Raw genomic sequence first — 22,369 nt, forward strand, 5'->3', positions numbered from 1 at the left:
GCCATCCCTGCGCAGCCCAGCCAGACCGTGGTCCTCGGATGCCTCGTGGTAGCCCTCGGTGGCCCTTCCCACTGCCCCGTGTCCTCCCTGATGCCGGCTCTGGCCTCCCCCTCCACCCACACAGCCATCAGCCTTCATCCCCCCACAGCCCCCCTTACGTCCCTCCTCCTGTGCCCCCCCCCCCGTCCCCTCCATCCGCCCCCGCTGCCAGCATCACCCCATGTGCCCAGAGCGGGGTGCGACGCAAAAACGTCTTCTTTGGCCAGGAGTGTGCTGAAACGTATCCCCCACCCTGTTGCCACTCCATTACCCCCCCCATGCCACCCCACGAGGGTGGCCCCGCTCCCCCCGGGCACCCCCCAGTGCAGGAGCCGCACGGCAGCACCAGGCGGCGCGCTGAGCCTGCCGGCGCTGCTGGCGAAGGAGGCGTTGCTGCCGCTTTCGGCCACACAGGCACTGAAAATAGGCTTTCCACCCAAAAGGTTAGTGCTTTCTTTTTTTTTTAACCCCCAGCTAGTGGGCTAGCAGGTCATAATCCTCCTACCCACAAGCTAGAGCTATATGCATGTATATAGATAGCTGTAGCTGTACACAGATACAGTCTTATACTAATTATATTATTTATGTTATACTAGTGCACGGTGTTTCTACTATACTAAAACTGTAGTTTGCTAGCATAGATAGTTTTGTGTGTGTACACCAGAGCTGCTGGGGTTTCGGCTAGTACCCTGCGTGCTGCTGGCCAGGTCCCAATGCCCGACCGCACACCTGATTACCTAGAGTACAGGAGGCACAAAGGTAGTCCAGAAGAAATCCCAGAGCCAGGATCCAAGCAGTGACACCCATCACACACACATGCAGCCTTCAAGGCTGCATTGCAACCCTGGGGCAACCTAACCAGAAGCTCTTTGCTCCCCCTGCCTTACTGCTATGTCTCTGCTGCTCTGCAAGGAGCCTGGCCGTCTGCAAGCCCCTTTGCTGGGCTGAGGGCTCCTGTCCCCTTCAGGCTTTTGACTCAGGAGCATGGCCCCAGGCATGGCTGGGCTCTGGCACCTCTGCCACCCCCAGCCCTCCCTGGGCAGCACCTGGCTTGGAGCATCCTCGTGCCCCACAGTGCTACTGGCATACATCCCACGGTATCTCCTGAGCTGCCTTCAGCTCTCCCCAGGGGCACAAACCAGGAGGGTATTAAATGTTAATTTTGCTGCTTTTCTCATGTTCTCCAGCTTATATCCCACCCTCCATCTTTCCTGTTTCCCCCCCCCCCCCCCCCCCCGCCCCCTTCCCTGCAGCCCCACACACTCACTGGCTCCAGTTCCCATACAGTTTCATGGTGCTCCCCACCACTGCCCAGCCCGTCAGCATGTGTTGATCCCACTCAACATCCTGGCACAGGGTAGGAAAAAACAAATGGGGAAGCAGCCCGCTGGTTTTGCCTTCCTTTGGGGAAGGCAAAGGGAAACCGCAGTTACCTGAATGCTGGCAGTCAGGGGCCACACAGGGCCTCTCCTTCAAGGCTGCGGTTGAATGCAGTGTGCATTGGTGGGTTTTTTATTATTATTGTTCTTTGCCTCCCCATGGTGCTCCAAGCACTGAGCTGTGCCATCATGCTCCCTTAGGCAGCACCTCTCACCCTGGGAGAAGGTGCAGGACCTTCAAGGGACCTGCCTCCACAGCCCCGTGAATTGAGCACCTCAGCCAAGCCCTGATCCCATACGCAGCCCAGGTCCCCCTGCACCTTCCCAGCAGCCTGTTCTGGGCAAAGGCTTTGCATGGAAACAATAAGACTAGCTTTTCAGCTGGCTCAAATTTTTCTCTCCTTCAGCAAGCAAAGGGGAGAGCCCTTGGAGGGTTCCTCCATAGAAACCCATGGAGGGTTTCTCCCTGCAGTGCCCCGCTCAGCCAAGGAACTCTTTGCATGGGGTGCAGAGGAGACCAGAACCATAGCGAGATGCTTAAAGGACCCTGGATGACAGGGAGGACATGTTCATGGAGAACAGGTCCATCTGCTGGCTAACAAACAGCACAGTTAGATGCAACTGCTAACTCAAGAAGCCTCTGAAATACCAAGGTTGGGAAGCTGGAAAGAGCAGAGCTCCCTTCTTCCTGTAGCCTTTGCCCAAGTGTCTACCAGGGTCCCTGAGGTCCCTGCACTGGGTAAGAGGGACCTTGCAAAGCTGCTCCCCTGCTCGAAGAGCAGGAAACCACTGCTCTCATGCAGCCTCTCAGCAACTCAGGGAGCTTCATGAGCATCACGCTGGACCTGGACAGGGCATTCATGCTGCCACCCTCTCTGCCCAGCAAAGCAGGACACAACCACGCTTTTCCACCCAATCTAGCTGCTGTCAGGCAGGGAGATGCTCTCTGCACATGTGCTGGCCAGACACTCATTCGAGAGAACTTGAGGGCACAGTTGCATTTTGCAAACTCAACAAGGTACCAAGTGTGGAGGAGGAACACAGCAGGCCAGTGGGCAAGTGACACCCGTTCCTCCCTGCTCATAGAACTGGGACCAGTAACGAAGCCCAATTCCAGTTGCCACTTGTTGGGCCCAGCATTTACAATACCCCCAGCACAAAAGCTGAACAGGCCCAAATTTGCGTGTGATGCATCCAGAAATGTGTCCTATGAACAGAGAAGTGGGGAGGGTGAATATGACAGTTTTCTGGCATCCCATTTAATTTATTCCAACTTTATGCAGCTCAGCTTTTCCAAAAGAAAAAAAGAAAAACACAAAAGAAAACTTCCTGATTCCTAAACAAACCAAAAAGTACAAACTGCAGATGAGAGCCAGCATGTGCAAGGTTTACATGAAAAAGCAGAACACCCTCAGATGTTAACAGAAAACAGGTAGCATAATTTTTACAGTTACTTGGCTTTGCATGCAGGTGTGTTCTCTCTCTCTCTCTCATGCACTCTCCCTCCCTCTCATACACATCCACATGCACACACCACCACCCCTGACTTTCCAAAGGGGGTTCTTTCCCTATCTCCTCCACTACCACATCCAAAGTCACGTGCAAAGGGCTTAATTTGCAGAGATCACCTGTGCCCTTCCCACTTGAGATCTGAAATGTGGGGCCAAGGGGGGGGGGGGGGCGGGGGGCACAAGAAAATCTCCAGAGCTCCCCTTCCCCCAAAGCCCACTAGTCTTTTTGCTTTTCCTTCTCTGGACCAAAGTCCACAGATGAGGGGGTATCAGCAGTAGGGACACCAATGTGATGTTTCTGCAGCACCATTTGGTGTTTCTGGGGCATGCTGGCAGTCTCCAGGGTCTGGTCCCATCCCTGCAGGCCACGGTCAGTTAGCTTTCCTGCCTGGCCCCCACCATGCAGGCACAGGGTGCTCCCAGCCAGCACCCACACTCACCAATGAAACCGCTTCCTCCATCCTATTCAACCTAACCCTGCAGAGGACCTGGGATCTGGAGGCTGTTTGCTACTCAGAAGCATTTCCAGAAACTGGGAGATGCTTTACTTTACTTCCCCCCCACCCCCCTTAATTTCATTTAAGGAAAACCTGAGGCTTTTTCTGTAAGGAGAGGATTTTTGCAATTGCTCTGCAAATGGTATCCGTATTAAAAAAAAAAAGGGGGGGTAGAAAATAATAAAATCTCCTTGCTTAGGCGACGGGGAAGTTATTTATTCTCAGCTTCGGTGTGTTCTGTACAGAAAGAAATCGACAGGTGAAATAACAGCAGAGACATCTCTCCTCAGAGCGGCCTGGAATCGCTTGGATTTAATCTGTACAAATGTGTGTGTGGGCAGAGGGGTGCGTGTGTGTCAGGGCCTTTACAAAGCAAGATATATACTGTAATTCACTTACAAAAAAAAAGTGTGTGTTGAATAGCAGATGCTCACTCAAGTCCCAAGCAAAAATGGAGGGACAAGGGCAGCTGCTTGGGAGTGCAGGTTTTAGATGGGTTTTTTCTTATCTAGAAACAAAGAAAGAATGAATGAGAGAGAGAGAGAGAGAAAGAGAGACTCTCTGGCTTGTTATTCTAAATCTACACAGGCATCCTTCCACCCAGCCCCAGCAAGTTCACTTTAGCTCCCTCAGCATAAGCTGATCCTAAGAAATACTGGGCAATAGCCCTTCAAATTCCCTAGTAAACCAAGCATTTAGCTTCGCCATCACCCAAAGGCCCCCTCCTCCCAGACCAGCGGCCGGAACCGGGTCCCTGTGAGGCTGGCTGTGCCCCACAGCTAGGAAGGGAAGCACACAGGGGTGTTTTGGGGTGGGGGGAGCTGTCTCGTCCTTAGCCCTTTCCCTCACTAATGCCTCCTTGGGGGATGCATCCCAACCGCACCAGCATGTTCCAGCTGGGAAGCCAGGGACTTTCCTCCTTCCCTCCCTCCCACACCGCATCCCATGCCAGGACCGATGGCTGGGCTGGGGCGCAGGGGACCGGCAGGACGCAAGAGGCAGGCGACAGTATTTACAGTCTTTGGTCTTGGGGAAGGGAGGGAAAGAGGGGGGAAAGGGTGGGGTTTTTCCTTTGTTTTTTTTTTTTGTCCCACTCCTGCCCATGGCAAGGGGTTTTGTCCCCAGGAGGTGTCGGGGAGCACACGGCGCTCTGTGCTGGAGGGTGTAGGAAGATGCCGCGAAGCAGCAGGGAGGGCAAGGCTGCGGGGCGAGGAGCAAAAAACACCAGTTCTCTGGCTTACGTTGGGTGAAAGACTATAGGAAAGCAGTCCCTTCTCCTTGCAACCCCCCCACCGCCCTTCCCCTCCTGTTATCCCTCCCCTCCCCGGGAGCTGGGCAGCAGGGGAGGAGGGCAGCACGCAGGACCCAACCCTAGTCTCTTCCAGAGCCTAAAGAGACACGCTGAAACCCATGTAAAATCCAGCACTGGGGCCACGGCAAGCCGCCTCCAGCGAGCAGGATCACGTCCGTCTACTGGCTCCGCAGGGCATGTGCTCCCCGGTCCTCCTGCTCATGGGCTGTGTAGAAGAGGTGGCACTCAGGATCCCCGCGGATGGTGGGTGCACCCTGGATCACCTTCCCGTGGATGGGGTCCACGCACCAGCACTCGCCACGCTGCCCATTCACCGACATCTTGCACTGCACGGAGAGGGACAGGGCAGGCATCAGCTGAGGAAATAGGGGGACAAAACCCGCTTCCCAGCCCCACCAGCCCAAAGCCCAAACACAGGGAGAGCTGGGGTTTCTCCAGCAATTTGGCACTAGTTTAGATTTAGGCAAGATTCAGGGATTCTGTACTCAGACACCCCAGGGTTTGTGCTGTACCAGCACCACTGCTCCAGCAGTCCCGGCTGAGGGCTGGACCTCTTCTCCCAGGGGCTGTGCCAGGGACAAGAAAATGATTTTAATGAACCACGAGGACAACTGTCCCTGAGATGCGTCGCGCCCTGTCAACTGTGGATGAAAGCATCCATAGAGTCAAAAATCCCTGGGGGAAGAGGGATGAGACAGACTGACAGAGGAGCCGTGTAAGCTTCTTCTCACCTGCCACTTGGGCTAAACAAACTGAAACATGAGAGCAAGGCTCCCACAGCCAGACACAAACATGTTTCCAAACAGGCTTTCACTGTCTCAGAACATAGGTAAGGACCATGGTGCATCTGGACCTGGACTCTGTCTGGTTAGAGAGAAGTTTCTTGCCCTGGAAGGGCTGCAGGCACTTTGAACCTGAAGCTCATCCCTCCCAGCAGATACGTCTCTGAACAGTGTAGTGGGAGACACAGAGGTTACTCCAGCAGGCCAGTCTCCGCATGCACTCAGTAAAGCTGAATTCAAGCCATTTTCTGCAGCTGGACTGAGGTCAAAATGCAGCCTTGTTCATGGGAATAAAAACCACAAAAAGAGAAAGAAAAAGCCTCCCCAGCAGGAGAGTGCATCCAGGCACCCTCCACCCGAGCACTGGCCCACAGGAGCTGGGAGCAACTGGGAATGCTTTTGTTGGCATCTGCTTTCTAGCAAACGAAAAGGAGCTGATGCTCTACTCTGGAAACCCAGATAGAGGGAAACGGATATCACTTCACATTTGCCTTGTTTGCCCTTAACCAGGGCAGGGGGTGGGGGAAGAAGAGAAAGCAGTTTTCGTCCCCTCTCTTTTTCTGTAGCAGTGACCAGTATGTCACCCGTCTGCACCCTTCAGTGCAGGCTAGCTTGTTTCCCAGGTACAAGAGCAGCAGAGACTCTTCTTTTGTAGTACACGATGCATCATTGCATTGCCTAGGCTAGTTCCCCAGACACAGCTCATCTCCTTACAGGGAATTCACCAGCTCTGCTCCATCCACTCCCTCCAAGTGTGTTCATGCTGGGGGATCCAGCCAGCCCATGGGGCTCTTCAGGGGGAGGTGGAGGGCGAGGGTCCAGGCGGGATAGGGAAGAGAAGGGATGGAGGGAGATTATCTCAGAGCATCCTACTTTTTTTTTTTTTTAATGCTCCTGATCAAGGTGTAGAAGTAGTCCTGAGAAAAAAGGCTTAGCCATGAAAACAGCAGGTTTTCTGGGGTCCCCTCCAAAGGCTCAGCTACACATGGCTATAAGGGGTGCTCATATCCAGGTACTATTCACCCATAGCTGCCAGTCAACCCTGGACAAGCTGGTGTTTTGCTGCCTAAGAGGTTCTCCCTCGTATTTTTTTCCCCGTACCTCATCTGCTGACACCTGCTGGTTTTGCATGAATGAAGTCAAGAAGTCGGAATTCAGACACACATTGAGTCACTTGAGTCCTTTTGAGTCCCATAAATAGTTTCAGAAGCATGCTGCACCCCAACACCCACCTCACCTGGAAGGAATGCCTCCTGGAGCCATAGGACCAGCCTCGATTTGTGGAGGAAAACCAGTAGAGTGTGCTAGAAACCTTCCTGACCCCAGGAGCAGTGCTTTCTGCTTCACCTGCAAGACTGGCCAGCATTCAGCCCCTCCCTGCTTCTCCCCTCTAGCAGGGCCCAGCCAGGACAAGACCTGGCTCAAGGCACATGAAAATAGACCCGGACAGATAAGGAGCTCTCGCAGGGAAGAAGGGACTCTGAACTAAACAGATTCTTCATCTCTGGGCTGCCCACAGCCACATGTGGAAATGGGTCTTGCATCTCCACTTGCTAGCCCATGTCTGCAGATGCACCTGGGTATTACTAAACCTGTCCATGCCACGTGTGGTATTTGCTGTTTACCCCACACCTCACACCATGTGCGTGACATCAGCCCGGCCCTGAGCTGTGCACGTCCTCTGTGCCTGCACATGGTGGGGACGCACGCTGAGCCGATGGCTGCTGCTGCGAGTGCAGCCAGCCCCAGGGCTCTGGCTCTCCACACTTACCTGTTTGAGATTGTACAAGCCGTGCTTGTCGCAGTTGGGGATGTGGAGGGAGTAGAGGTGCTCCAAGGGACCTCGCTCATCTGGCAGCCGCATAGTGGAGATGCGTTCCAGGACCTGATCCAGCTCCTGCTGACAAGGGGTCTGCAAAGAGCCCAGAAAGCAGAAAACAAAACAAAACAAAAAAGTGAGGGCAATAGGACCATTCAATGTCAACACTTTGGACAGCAAAAACACCAGTAGGGATGAACACCTGTGTGCACCTCCTCGTGACACAGGTTTGCTACTGGGTCCCACTGCCAACTTCACCTGCAGGCAGCCAAAATCGGAGTGCTGCATGTCCACACATGCTGATGTGTGGAGATCCACATAGGGAGACATGCACATCTCTCCCATATGTCTCGTGTGGCCAAGAGCCAACATGACACCAGGTCACAGGCCCTGGAGACACAGAGGAGAAGCCTCACAGATGCTCCCATGGGTCCCACTGGCGGTGACAAGTGATATGAAGCAGGACTAATCCAGACAGACCAGGAGGGTTTCCGTAAGCATAGCCCAGTTCCCACACCTGTGATGCAGTTTTGGCCCACAAGTGCAACACAAAGCATGTGAGACCCCACGGGAGTGGAGGGGAAGCCCTGGGAATGCAAGCGCCCAGCAAAGGCAGCCTCTGGAGGCATCCCTCTTGCTCCACAGCAGCCCCAAGCCAGGGCCGTCTGGTCGAATTACGCCTGATGTGAGCCAGAGTGAGTCCACACCTCTCCGCTTTTGCAGTTGCTGGGTTTCCGCCCCCCCCGCCGGCAAAGGAGCAGCAGCAGTGTGGGAGCTCTAAGTCGACGGTGCCCGCACCTTATTTTGAACCTTTGCCTGTTCTTGGAGGGGATGAGGGCTCTCTTTTAAAGCCCCTTTCTGTCTCTACGCTCCCCAGATATAAATACCTTATATGTTTATAGAGGTATGTATTATGGACCTTTTGGGGTGGCTTTCCATCCCCATCCCATCTAGCTGCCTTGACGAAGCTGCCCACTAGAGGGAAACCACGGCCAAGGACTGGAGGACAGAGAGCGAGAAGAGGCAGGGAGGACTTCAGTCGCTCTCCCTGCTATGTGACAGCCCCACAGCCCATCCTTGGGGCCTCTGGGCCTCCCTCTCAACCTGGACTGGTGCTACCCTGCAGCAGGCAGGCAGACGTCCCCCTCACCCCCGCCAAATCCCCTTGAGCCATCCCTGGCACTTGCTTCTGGAAAAAGGGTGTGAGAAAGCTGGTCCATGGGCAAAGGGCACGCTCACACCCCTGCGGAGGTAGGTGTCAAGCCAGCGGGACCCCCCTTCCCCAGCCCTGCTGTCAGGAGGTGAAGCTGCAATGAAAATAACACCTCCTCGCCAGCACATCAAAGTTCATCAGATGGTGTGTTCAGCCCCAGCTTCAGGCCAAAGCAAACATTTGCTTTTCCTTTTTTTTCTTCTCCCCCCTTTTTCTTTCTCTTTTTTCTTTTTTTTTTTTTCCCTAAGACAGTTTGTTGCAGATGTCACTAAGGCTTTTTGCGTTCAGTGTTTCCTGGCGAGCCCACAGCTGCCTCCGTCAGCTCCCCATGCCCCCCTGCCCTCTCACCCTGCCCGTCGACAGCCGTGACTTCTTTGAGTCCTCGTGGTTGTGATGGGGCTTGCCGACTTTGCCCATCTGCCGCTGCTGCTCGTTCACCTTCTCCCTCATAACCGCCAGCTCCTTCATGCCTGTCTTCATGGGCTTCCTCCCACCGGCTCCACTCAGGATCCCTGCAGTGCCATCCACATGGTTCTCGGCAAGGATGCTCTCGGACCGGTCATCACCGTTATCTGCAGGAGACAGGGAAGACAAGGAAAGGGTCAAGCTCAGCCAGGTGCTCTCTCACATGTTCATCCCATCCTGGATCGCTTTCAAGCATGGCCGGTTACCAAGCCATAAAATCTTTGCATGCAAAAATTTTAAATTGCATTAGCCCTTTCATCTGGAAGGTGAGAATAGATCCTTTCATTCTGGAGTTATTACCACACTAAAAGACAGTTTAGAGAACAGGGGAAATCGCTGCTGGAGAAGTTCTTTCTGGTTTTTCTTTGACCTTCTAAATTACTTCCCGAAGAATGTAATTTTCCCATCAGAAGTCCAGTTGGGTTAGGGATGCCAAGTGTACTTCGGCTCCAAAACTTAAAACCACAGTGATTAGTAACAATACCTTGAGTCCATCTATCATCCCCCAGAGTATCTCCAGGAATACTTACTCAATATTAATGTGCTAAAATAAATTCTCAGGCCTGCTTTCAAAAATACCTTGCCTCTGTTTTATGGCCACCCTAATTTCCCTCAGAGATCCTGCCATTTCAGTGATCGTCCTTGCCGTATCGTCTTTCACATCGTTTGTCATACAGCACATTACTCATCTAGCTTCTACCTACTTCTGCATTTGGCCACTTCTGCTGACCGTAGAACAGCCCCACGTGTCCTGGGCCCAACTCTGCCACTGCTGAAAGCCACATGGCCCCCAGCTAACTCAGCCATTTCAGTTAGCAGTAATGTGGGGATAAACACTGGAATTTTTTCACCTCCTCCACACTGTGCTTTGTTCATTTTCCCAGTTCACTGGGTGCCGTTTCTGAGAGCAATCCTTGCCAAAGTAGGACACAATGGTCGCGATGCTGCAGACACCAGTCCCTTTGGACTTTGCGGTGGCAATGAGGACAGATCTCAATTCCTCCTGCTTGCTCCAGAAGCCCAGAAGGTGACAGCCGACTCCTCCTCGGTGCTTGGTCTGATCTGGCTGAGCGAGCACATTTAACACTGTAGCTGGATCTAACATTGAAGCTGGCCCTGCTTTAAGCAGGGGCTTGGACCAAGACCTCCAGAGGTCCTTTCCAGCCCAAATTTTGATTCAACCCATGCACACACATCACCTCTCACCACAATAACCCAGGCCAAGTACGTCTCTGTATCTATCTCTGTTTATAGGAGCTCTTTAGCAGCTCCCCAGGTTCCACACCAGTGACAGACTAGGCCACTCTGGTCCTACAATGGTGGCAAACGTAGATGTCTTTTAGCATAGGCCAAAGAGGAACGGTAGCACCCAGCCTCCCAACATCAGCATTCTCTCTGGCACCTCTGATTTCAGATTTCCAGCACTCCGGAACTCAGGCACTTATACAGAAGTAAAGAAATCACATCAAACTGTGCACAACAGAGGGCAAGCAATGCTTTAGCTTGTGTAACAATGTTTAATTTATGGCGCTCTCCTGCTTCTTCAAAGACCAAGCACGGAGACCATTTACAGATTTTAACATTTCCTTTTCAGAAGCTGCGTATTTTATCAGGGCATAGCTCTACTGTCATGACAGAGCGTGAAAAATCATAATAGTGAGTGTTTTATTTCTGCCACAGCTTTTCAAGCTCTTTTCAGGTGTTACAACCCCAGGCTCACACAAGAGAAACTGCAAGAAGAGTGTTGTCTGAACTTACCCAGCAAATGTGTGGCTGCCTGCAGACTGATGGCAAGAGAATGGCTCAAGTGGGCTGGATCAAAGAGCCACCCCAGCCCAGCATGCCATCCACAAGAGACCATCAGCAGCTGCTTGGGTATACACATCAGAAGGACCATTCCCAATCCGTGCTGCAGACCAGCAGTAAAGGCACTTGCATGGCTGGAGAGTGTATCTGACCTACAGGGTTTAAAAGCCACCAACAGACCAAGCCCTCAATGGATTTGCCCAATATCTTTTTGAACTTCCTCACCATTTTGGCCTCAAATCTCCCAATACCAGGATTGTCCCACTTCCCAGAAATACTAGATGCGTTTGGTCTGCAGGTTTTTAGCTGCTTAGGTAGCAACTGAAAAGCAAACACGGGGCAAAACCAATCTGGCATAGTCCATGACTTTCCTCAATACTGGTTCCAGATGAGAACTAGGACCAGGTTTGATAGCCAGACGGGCCAGCTCAAAGTCTGGGCTGCTGCCTGGCGATTGCCGTCTGGCTGTCATCCTAGGAGCTGGACAAGGAATATTTTGAGCAGGAATCTTCTGTTTATACACCAGTCTCCCCGTTAATTAGAAACACATAGTGAGACAAGAGAAGGCCATGAGGCCGCCTTCAGACAGGATCAAATGAAAAAGCACCATGCAAGAGACGGGCAATGCTGGCCAGACTCTGATCCTCAACGAGCTGCTTCAGGAGGGTTTTAGCCTTCCAACATCTTTTGTGCTCCTCTCCTTGGTGTCCCACCACGCTGTCAACAACAGCAGAACCAGCGCAGCAGCAGGGCAGCATCTCAGACACGTTGAAGTACCCTGCTTAATTCAGAAAACCAATGGTACAAACTGATGGAAAAGCAGCGAACTGGAAGCAGCGCCTTCCCCCATCGATTCTTGCTCCTTCCTGCCTCCAACTAAAATATATAGACATCTGCCCAAATAAGCACTGTGCTAGTAAATGAAGGCGAGCTGGTAAGCCTCTTGTCGGCTGATTCATTCACAAAACCTGCTTCTGATAATATTTTCGCTCATTTTTCTCACTTTCCAACGCTAACAAATATCAGCCCAAAGAAAACCACTGATGGGAGCAGAGTGTGCAAGCCCATGTGCATGAACACACCCAGGGACAGGAGAGATTGGTCTTGGCTCCCTGGGCACCATCACAGGAGCAAGCCTGGAGCAGAGGCCAGGAAGGTCTAGCTGCTATCGACTGCAAGCTCTTCTCTCCAAGGCCAAGCCAGCCACGGTGAGCTATACCTTCACCCTGCTGCCAAGCTGGACTGATCCACCTGGGGCTGATACCAGAGCCCCATCACAGCTTTTCCCTCTCCCAAATCCAGTGCTGCTCTAAGGAGGAGCTCTCCTGACCTGGGGCTCGCAGGGATGGCTCAATCAATGGGGAAGGGAGATGGGACAGAAGAGGTTGGCCCCATGTGCAAAGCACCAGCGTATCCTTCACGGACAAGCTGCACGCATGGGAGAAGGCTGAGCATCAGGTGTGATGGACCACATTGCAAAGAGCAAATGGGCCAGGTAGCAACAAGAGTGGAGACATCAAGACTCAGGTCAGGAGAACACAGAGCATGCCATGAGCCAAACAATGCCTTTTACAGCCAGATAATGCTTTTTAACGCTGCCCAGAAGGGAGTTGTGCATACTTGCTTATGACTACCCATGAACCAGCTAAGCCACCCACCAACCTACCAGCATGGGATGGGCAGGTATGCAATTGCCTCAGATACACAATCCTAATTTGTTTGTCATCCTGGCAAATGCCCTTTTGCTGACCAATTTCAATTCACACTAAATATAACTGTGAACAGAGAGGTGCCAAACTCCGAAACAATTATGTTTTATAGTTCTTCCATTTTCCTATGGCATGTGGAAAACATCTCCTGTGCTATTTTGGATCAAAAGGTAGAGAGCTTTGTGCAGGGCGGGACAAGCGTGGCAGGAATCAAAGCAGATAGCTGAAGTTCTCCTGAACACTTATGTGGAACCCATGAAACACTTCTCTCCATGCCAAGAAAATGATTTCTTTATGGCCTTTTTCAAGGAAAATTCCCATTGGCTTCAATGGGGCGAGGACTTGGCCAAGGTGAAAGCATGTTCAAATAGCCATCAGCTAACATCTGTAGGGAGCTGTACAGTCTCGCCAACATTTTCAAATGCGGCTACCAATTTCCAGCACTGAAATTTTTGGGAATCTGGTCCGAGATGTCTAGGCACCTCTGCTGAGACAGCTGAGAAACAAGAGGGGCTTAAAAACAACCTGCCACCTCCAGAGCTACAAGAAGAAAAAAGCACCACAGAAAAAAAGTCAGCTGTCTGAAGTTAAAAATACATCTTTATCCCTTTGAAGAGCCCCGAAGCGTATCTGGGCTGTGGGACGGGATCAAGCCGGTAGCACTCACTTAGCACGAGAGGGCCAGCCTGTATCACGGGGAGCACGCACCATGCCAAGGACCACAGCCGCCTTCTCCAGCACTGCTCCCTCTTTGCACTTGCTTTCCTTCGATGACAGCTTTCGCAGAGGTTTCACATGCATTTGCTTATCTGCCTGGGGTGTTTGCACAGTGTTTAAGTGCTGATTAAGGTCCCAGACCCACAGAAAGTTTCATTCAAGTGGCCTTCAACGCCCTGCCCGGAGCTCTGCTAGCCTCAGGTCCTGGCTGTGTCCTGGGCTGGACGGGGCTTTACATCTCCCTCCCACAGCACTTGTCCTTCGCAGCCTGAGAGCTGACACAGCCTTTAAACCTGACCTTTAACATGCACAACAGCCGTGGCCTGAGAATTACTCACAGGAAGGTGGGGAAAGAGCAGACAAACCCTGACCACAGCCCCGGTGACCTCTGCCTCATCACTCTGCAAAGTATTTCTAGGAGAGCCCTGGGCGAAGGTTCCTGTGCAATAGCTCTAGTGTGGGTGTTGTTGACCTGGAGCTCGGATACCTCAGAAAACGTTTGCCAGCAGGGATTATACCGGCATTGCAATTTCCTCACAGCAGGAGCTGCCAAGAACAAAGTCCCCCCCAGGCCCTCCCTACCCCAAAAAGGACCCAGGGTTTGCTGATTACCGCTGCCAAACTGCAAAAGCACTGAGCCACAGCACAGCATCTGTCAGCGCTCAGCAGGCGGCAGAAGGGAAATGCAGGGGCACTGGTACATGGTCTGGCCCCAGGTGTAATCAAGCTGGGCTGGATGCAGCTCTCCAGGGACAGACGAAGCCAAAGCAGCCACTCAAGTTTCACTCTTCACTTCACATAAAAAAAAAAAAAAAAAGCACGCCCAACTGGGGAATGCCACAAAGGGAGCATGAGCAATGGGCCATGTAGGAAAGGAGGCGATGGGAGGAGAAGGGATGCAGAAGGGAGGTACAGCAGAGAAGCCCCCCTGCCTCACAACAACTCTCTCGGAGGCCAGCCGTAGATACTCAGGAGGAACAGAATAAAGGACACAATTACAGGGCAATCCCCCCCCAGCTCTCCTCCTGGCAATCAGCAGTTCAGGAGCCAAAGGTTGCATCCAGATTAGGTTTAATACCAACTAGACTGGGTTTAATACACATTGACAGGCCTAACTGGGGGGAAGTCATGCATGATCCCTTTCTGGATTTAACTATAGGGATGACCCCCCCCCCCCCATACCTCCTCCTGGTCCCCTGTCCCCAGCCAGGAGCCTGTTCTGCTTAGCCTCATCCAGTTCTGCACAGGTGACATGTGGATGTTTAAGCACTTGATTTGGTTGCAGAGGACACACAGCCAGCATTCCTGGGCAGCCCAGGGGTGTCTGTACCACCCAGTTTTTGGGAGGGCTGGCAGGAAGGCTGGTCTCCCAAATCTCTTGGAACCATGGGCTCCCATGAGACACAGAGATGGAGATCAGGTCAGAGCATCTCTCCACCTGCCAAGATGCTCCTCAGGGTGGGTTCCCAGGATCCTCTGCCTGTCTGCACTCCCCAGGGTTATTTCATCACACCAGCTCGCTCAGTAACAGCAAGGCAATTGCACACCACAGCCAGAAAATTCCTGCATCGGTCTCCAAGAGCGTGTTTTACCTCTCCGATAAGCTGTCCACAAAGCATTCGGATACTCTGGGGCTGAGAGCCCCGGGGCTCTGCAAACACCCTTTATTTTTGCTGTGAGATCTTTTCAGCCCATCTCTACCAGCAGGGAGGGCAGGACTGGGGAGGGAACGGCATGTTCTGGCCAGGGGTTGCTTAGCAAGCTCCTCTCCCTGCCCTGAGTGGCTGGCACCGAGAGGTGATCCAAGGGGCACCCAGTGCCTTCTTTTGGTTCAGGCATCCTGCAGGAAATGCTTTATGCTCTTCCAAAGTGCCAGGGACATTGACTCAGGGCAGCGCAGCTTTCAGCAGCCTGCTTCGCTCTCTTTTCTCTGCCCATTCCTGGTGGCTGGAGAGCAACTTTCCCTCCTCCATCCACCTAGGTCCAGAGCCAGAGGAAAACCTCCTACCCACTGTGCAGTGCCCTAGAGTGCACCTGTGCCCCATTGCACACAAACTCCTCTGGCACCCTGGAGCAAGCACAGAAGTGATAGTGAAATGGAGCTGATGTCAGGTGAGGAAAGAAGAGGGACTGAGATGTCCCCTCCTCTGGGCTTTACTTCAAACATACTTTTTTTTTTATTATTTTAAATCATGTTTGTAGACTGGTTTCCCAAGGATACAAGGCTTGTGCAATAACACAGCCTGCCTCTATGTGTTTCTGCATGTGCATGTGTTTGCATGACCGCCTGTCTCCTATTAGTCCTCCTCCACCTCCCGATATATCTACAAACACATCAACAAATGCCAACTACATCTCAAACAGGAACACAATCCTCAAAAATAGTAAGTTTCCACCATTTCATGGAAATGTGCAGCCAGGCTGGAGAGAGATAAAATAGCAGGGTTTGTTTTGTTAGCTTGCTTTCAAAACAATTTGACTGATGGGCCGTGTAGCACATCACCAGCCCACTGTGTGTGGACCCAGCAGAGCACAAACCACTGCTGGGGAAGGTCTGGTCCAGCCCTCCTCCTGCCAACAGCGAGCCTGCAAGTGTCATTTGCAACATCCTGTTCCCTCCCGCGCCAGCTGTTCACGGCGTGCCAAGAATGATAAGGGAAAACGCCATTCAGGTCCCTCAAAAATGCAGGGGAACGCTTCAAGTCCCCTCATTTACCCAACTTCTTCCACTTGCAATCCTGCTTTTCTTTCACCCACTTCTTCCCTCGAGCATGGGGCTGCTGGGCATCCCAGTGCCCGTGTACAGCAGAGACCCTCCAGACTCAGCTAAAAGCTGAGGAGCCAGAGGGTCTCATCTTGTGCAAACCCACTGCCATCAGCCACATGTGCTTAACATCAATGTGCATGAAGGCAGCCTGGTCAGGGGAAAGACCTTAACATGTTGCAAAGGTTTTGCTGAGTGAGGCTCTCCAAGCTCCCTGCCACTATAAAAGCATTCCCCCTTGTTAGTGAACCATATCTCAGCCCTTTCAACACACTTCTCCGATTAGCCCTCTGCAAAGCTGCAACCTTCCCAGCAGAACCAAATGAATTAACTTGAAAACACTTCCAAGCTTAAATTAATTGCACTGCAGCTTCCCGATTTGACCTTGACCCCATCTGTAAAATCCAGAGTAGTGGCTACTTAGCCATTAGGGGCTTACGCCTGAGTAAAACAATCCATTAACCTTATCAGGCCAAGTCTCTGCTCTCCTTCCCCAGTCACTCACATGTGTCTGTGTGGTCTTCGGTGACCCAGCTACCCCAAAAATCCTGCACCAACTTCTAGTATAAGCTCAGCTCCTAAATCCTCAGTTCCTATGAATTTCCAGAATGAAAACCAGACCACAAAGCCACATCATTCATTTCCTACAGGTTTTATTGCTGTGTTTGAATTACCTTTATTTCCCCCATTTGTTTTAGGAAACACAGGCTCATCTCTGACCCCGAGTCCAAGCCCATTGGGGCTTTTGCATCCCACAGTACAGACCACATAAGCACAGAAGAGCTCTCCTTACTGCAGCCTCCATGAAGGTGCCTGCATGTTAATTATTATCCAGATGATCTCTGATGCTGCACCTCTTTCCTGCAGGGGAGCCAGAGGCTGGCAGAGTCACAGCAGCTGTGACTCTTAACAAGGCTGATTCCCAGGTGTGACACTCTGCAGCCCACCAGAACAGGCTGATGAAGGACTGATGGACACGGAATCACAAACAAGAAACTCTTGTCCAAATTCACACTAAACATTTCTGCCTCCCTCACACATTTTTTGAAAAAGTATATTATACAGGACCTGTTCAGACTCTTCTCCTATTTTAAGATGACTGCCTTTCTAGGTGCAGGCAGTGACAAGCAAAGACCAAGTTAGCTGGAGACAGACTGTCAAAAATCAATTTGAACCTGTACCAAGGAAAGATGTGCTACTGGAGGAAATGCTCACATCTGTCCATTGGGGTCTTCAAACCCACATAACGTGTCTCTTGGATAGGGTGCTTTAGCCAAATACAAGACATCTTGCTCCAAGGACAGGTGGCTAAGGGAAATTTTGTGGTCTTTATCATATGAGAAGCTAGGGAAGATAGTCTTGGAGTTGTTTCTGGCAATGCTCTCCGCCTGTTCTGGCTCCTCAAGGATGGCTTAGCTCACCAGAAAGATGTCCTCTGGCTCTGGAAGCCCAGCCGTGCCCTTTGGTGCCTGCTCACAACCCCCATTGAGATCAACAGCTGGTGGGGAAGCAGCTCTGGACAGGGCACAACCAGAGGAGCCTACAGCAGGGTATTTCTGCACACCTTTTGGCCACTCTGCACGCAGCTTTCCCAGAAGTCTGACCTTCTGCCCTATAGAAAGGTGCAAAAGCTTCAAAATCAGGACAAAAATACTAGAAGTAAGGCAAAAAATACTTGAAACCCCCAAAAGGTCAGGGCAGTGCCCCACCCTGCCTGCAAGAGCTGTCTCTCGCCTATCTCCGGTATTGCTCCACTCCCTTCTCAGACACATTGGCTTCTCTGGTTATTATGACTATTGCATGCAAATGGAATGAAGTTCAGCCATTTGTATTATTAGTTTTTAAATAACATCTCACTTTTCCACAGTCGATTTTCCAGACAGCAGCTCAGTCCAGGGCTCCCCTCACCACCCACCCAAATCTCATTGTGCATTTCCTCAAAGTCTGCCTTTTTCAAAATGCACTATTATTACAGTAATTCCTTCCTACCGTCTCCTCAGAAACCCTGCCAGAGCCCAATGGCAATTACCACCAGTGTCACCTTGAGGTCTGCTGGACCTACTGTCCCCATGCACCCCTCTAGCCAAGCACCAGCCTTTGAAGGCAACCCTGCATCTGCTTTTCCCCCAGGAACCTGCATTCCCCAGGGACAAAGCACAAGCCTCCAAATAAAACCAGAATACTGAAGTGTAGGTGGAAAGAGACAGTAGCTGCTGTAATTTAGTTGTGAGTCTCTTCTGCCCACCAGCATCTCCCAGCTGCCTCCAGCACTCACATACATTATCCTTCCCTCCTCATGGGGCCTATTACCAAGTTGCCATATCCTACATTTAAGCCTCAAGTTGAGCTGTTCACAGATTGTGGGTTTTTTTTCCATTTGATGTGCAAGCTAAACACCATTGCAATTGTTTCAGGTTATGTCAAAACACTTTGTTCATCTGTTCTTAGGGCAGTATTCCACTTAGTTTTGCAGTTACTTTGCTGGATTTCTTTAACCCTTGTTTTAACCTTCTCTGAGGTAAGGGCAGAGCTGAATTTGAACCCTCATGTTAGAGTACACCATGAGAAGGGACTGAACCTGGTCTCCTGTGTATATTTATTATGCACATTTACTATGTATCTTACTATGTGCATTTACTGAAATAAGGCAACTGCCCCTCTCTAGGCAGGAAGTCTTTATTGATACAATACTGCTATTGAAATAAACAGGAGTTTTGCCAAAATTAAGACTTGCGAATTTGTCCCATGGCTGAACGACACACACGCACATGTAGCAATGCCATGAAGGGCTCAGACTCATGGACAGGCTACCAGAAGGCAGCAGTTTACTGCAGATCACCTGATCTGTAATAACTCTTTGTGGCATACAACAGCCATGCACATGCAAGTAATGCAAGTTACCTTCATGGTCCTTCAGTGACTTCCAACCTCCAGGGCCTAAAGCCTGGCCAGATAAATGTCACTTGGCCTTCAGAAGGGGAAGTTTCCTCCCACACAGGTGGGAGGGAAGCAGTGCAAGGCAGCATGCTGCTTTGCTCTGCTGTCATTGCTTTGGTCTCTTGCCTTTATAGAAAAAGGGGCTGGATCTCACTTTGCAAACGACTCTGTATTTTGGGCCACCCATGAAGTTGCCCAAGCTCCAACCTCAGGAGTATGCAGACTCCCGCTGAGCAAAAGGCAGGAAGACAGAGTCATAAAACTGTGGTAGAGGAAGGAAGAAAAGAAAGGGGAACATCAGTCAGCTGCATTCCCAAGGAGGAGGGAGGCATTGCAAAGCTTAAAAAACAGACCACCACAAAACACAGAGCGATGGAGACAGATGTGATAAGCCAGCTAAACCACTGGAAGGGAAGCTCAGATGTGCAACAGTCAGCTTTCCACTCAAACAGCTCCAGAAAGCATTTCATGTATGTCCAGCCAGGATGCTCAGCACCAAGTGCCCTGGCGTGTTTGCTGTGCACCTGATCTACACAGCACCCCTTTCCTGGTGGGAGGATCTGGCTACCACCTAAAGGCTTGGAAGATACACAGGCTTGTGGCAAAGAGCCCTTTAAAAGGGGGAGCTGCTGGTATGGGGGGGTCCCAAGTTAGAGCACACCACCCATGTCTGTGTTAACAAGCCAAACAGTGAGCTTCTGCAAGAAAATGCCAGGGAACCCCCTGGCTTCAGGAAGGATTGACATTCACATGGAGTTTACCCCCAAATGCTGGACAGCTTCAGCTGGCTTGTATCCTTCTCCAAACCATCCCTGCACACGCATGGTCTAAGCGTGGCCCAGGCGAGCCTCCCCAGTCAAAACCCAGCCAGCTGCTCTCCAGCAAGCAGCACTCACACTGTACATTGCAGGCATTGTACAGCATATGAATAACAGGTTTCACCTGGCCTTTATCCATCTTCTTGCAGCTGAAAGCATCTCAGCTTTCTGCTGTATATTTGAACCCCCAAATTTGCAAACAAAATGTGGCAGTCATTTAAGGGCATGTAACTCCCCAGGCATAGGGTCTGCAGAAGGAGCACATCAAGGAGGCCACCGCAACCTCCCAGGAGCACTAAGGTGGGAGGCTGTCTTTAGATAAATTGCCCTGGAGTGCTATAATTAACCCACCCTCACTGCTCTCAGACAGACCACCGCAACTGAAAAGCACTGTAACCGCAGCCATCTCAGGGGCAAGGGGGCAGGAGCCGAGGAGACAGCGGGAAACATCAGCCCCGAGCACCCACAGACCCTCTGAGGGCTTTCATCAGCCCCCAGAACAAAAGCGCTGCTGTGCCATTCCCGTCAGGAAGCAACAGGCACACGCACCCGCCTCCATCGCACTTGGTCCATAAAACTCCACTTCATTACAGCCACTGTTGCCACATCTGTTAGTGCTTTAAAGCACGTACATCTGGCTTAATTGAGCACTTGACTTTATTGCTGCTTTATCTCCATTTTCTGAACAAGGCCTTGGGGAGAGGGTTTTGTGCATTTGGGGTTTGGGTTTTTTCCTGCTTCCTTTTTAAAAAATTTTCCACTGAAATCCCACCTGAAGCAGGAACAAAAGCCCCTGTGACAGATGCTCACACGCTGGGGGCTGCTTTTGAGAAAGTCTCCCCTCTAGACAATGAACCCCATCCTAAATATTCTGGTTTATGTGCTCCAAAGCTGCAGAGTCTCGACACACCAATCCTTCCCTCCTCCCCCTGCGCCCCCCCCCCCCCCCCCCCCCCCCCAAATAAAAATCAGATACTGGCAGAAGGTGTTGCAGTACATGCCAGGGAGAAAAGAAAGAAGAGAAAAAGGATCTTGCTGCCCCTGCAGTCTCTGAAACTTTGCTCCTGCCAAGTTACAACAAACAGGAAAAGCAGAATCAAAACACAGCCCCCACGTCCCCCTCCATCCACCCAGCACAGGCTGCACTAGTGCCAGCTACCGCTCACAAACAATCACGCTGCGAGCCTCCTCTGGCACATCCTTCCAGGTGGCCTGAACAACAGAAAAGCCCAGCTCAGGAAGCCTGTATGCAACACACGGGGCGATTGAAGTCCCTTCCAAGAAGCACAAAGGTCCTTCCTGCCCCCAGAGAGAGGGAGGTTACCTGCAAGCCCCTTTGCCAGCACCTGTGCTGGAAGATGCTTGTGTTTCCCTGTGAACGGAGAAGCCAGGCACGCAGTAGCTGGGAACGGAGAGGAGTACTGGCTGCAAAGTTGGCTGGTTTTCCACTAAGCCACCCAAAGTGCTTCCCAGCCACTGGGAGAACAGGACAGGTCCCTCCTGCGGGAAGGAGTTGGGGCACCGTTGCTGGGCTGCAGCATCCTCCCAGGGACCCGTGCCCAGCATCTTTCCACAGCTTTCAGGCCATGATCTGGCATAGGCAGGTACCAGCAGCGTCTCCGAAGCCTGGCTTTAACACACTGCCCCAGATAGTATTTCTCTTGCTGCAGACTGCAGCTGGGACTGCTCAGTGGGCAGCCTGGCTTTCACTGAGCACCAAATGCACAGCAGATGCATTATGCTAGTTGATGCTAACACGGGATGCAGCCCAGGAGCTTTATGCCTGCTAAAAGCAGGATGACCCACTGAGACCAGGACTACTGCAGCTTCAGGGTAAATGGCTACATGAAGAGTGATGCCTCATCACACCACCACACATCATGGCTGTGATGCAGCAATACCCACAGTCTGTTTCACTCAGAAGCAAGCTCCTCAGTTACACCACTTGCTTTTTGTGCCCGTCAGGCGTGCTCCTCACCCCCACCGGTCATCTCCCCAAATGTGTGCCCTGACTGTCAGCTACTGTTCTCCTGCCCCCCACCCACAAGGGAGTCCTGTTAAGCCAGCGTCACACCTCGTAAGCTCTGGCTTTCAACTCTTCAATGGAAGCAGGCGTCGATGTCCTGCCTGTCCCCCTTCCTACAAGAGTAAGATATTCAAAGCACTGTCAGTTTTCCCAATGCCGTGTTCCAGTTTGATTTCATGCTGCAGTGCCGAGTCCAACCATCTTTTATCCCCACTGCCTAGTATCTTTTCTCAGATGTCTGAACACAAAAGCCACCCTTGAAGCGAGCAAAAAGCAAGGCATACTAGCAGCAGCCGAATGAGCTCCCCTGGTCCTTCCTGCCCCAGTCCAACAAGACTTCAAGCCCAGGAGAAGAAATATCTGAATAGTGAAGTGAAAGAAGGTCAAAATGTAATTAAGCTCTGCACTTCCTATCCCAAACTGCTAGTGGGTGTTGCTGTGGGTTTGAGAATTACTCAGGCACTCTTGTTTCACTTGAGAGGAAAACAGTCCTGTCTTTAACAAGACAAGCTCTTCTGGATTCCTTGGGAAGAAGGAAGTAAGCAAATTACAATTTCTAAATCTCCCCCTGTCTT

At 51.5% G+C, this 22,369-nt stretch overlaps 1 protein-coding gene across 1 annotated transcript in view; it reads right to left on the reverse strand.

Moving 5' to 3' along the window:
- Positions 1–2,655: 2,655 nt before the first annotated feature.
- The window catches only part of IGFBP2 (insulin like growth factor binding protein 2), a 64,056-nt gene continuing 44,342 nt past the window's right edge, over positions 2,656–22,369 (reverse strand). The window contains exons 2-4 of the mRNA XM_049815604.1: positions 8,901–9,124; positions 7,292–7,432; positions 2,656–5,064 (exon numbers count right to left, since the gene is read on the reverse strand). Coding sequence (XP_049671561.1) covers positions 4,897–5,064; positions 7,292–7,432; positions 8,901–9,124 — 533 coding nt within the window. The 3' untranslated portion in view covers positions 2,656–4,896. The remainder of the gene's footprint in view (positions 5,065–7,291; positions 7,433–8,900; positions 9,125–22,369) is intronic.

The sequence above is a fragment of the Accipiter gentilis genome, chromosome 1 (assembly GCF_929443795.1).
Source record: "Accipiter gentilis chromosome 1, bAccGen1.1, whole genome shotgun sequence".
In the NCBI taxonomy this organism is placed as follows: Eukaryota; Metazoa; Chordata; class Aves; order Accipitriformes; family Accipitridae; genus Astur; species Astur gentilis.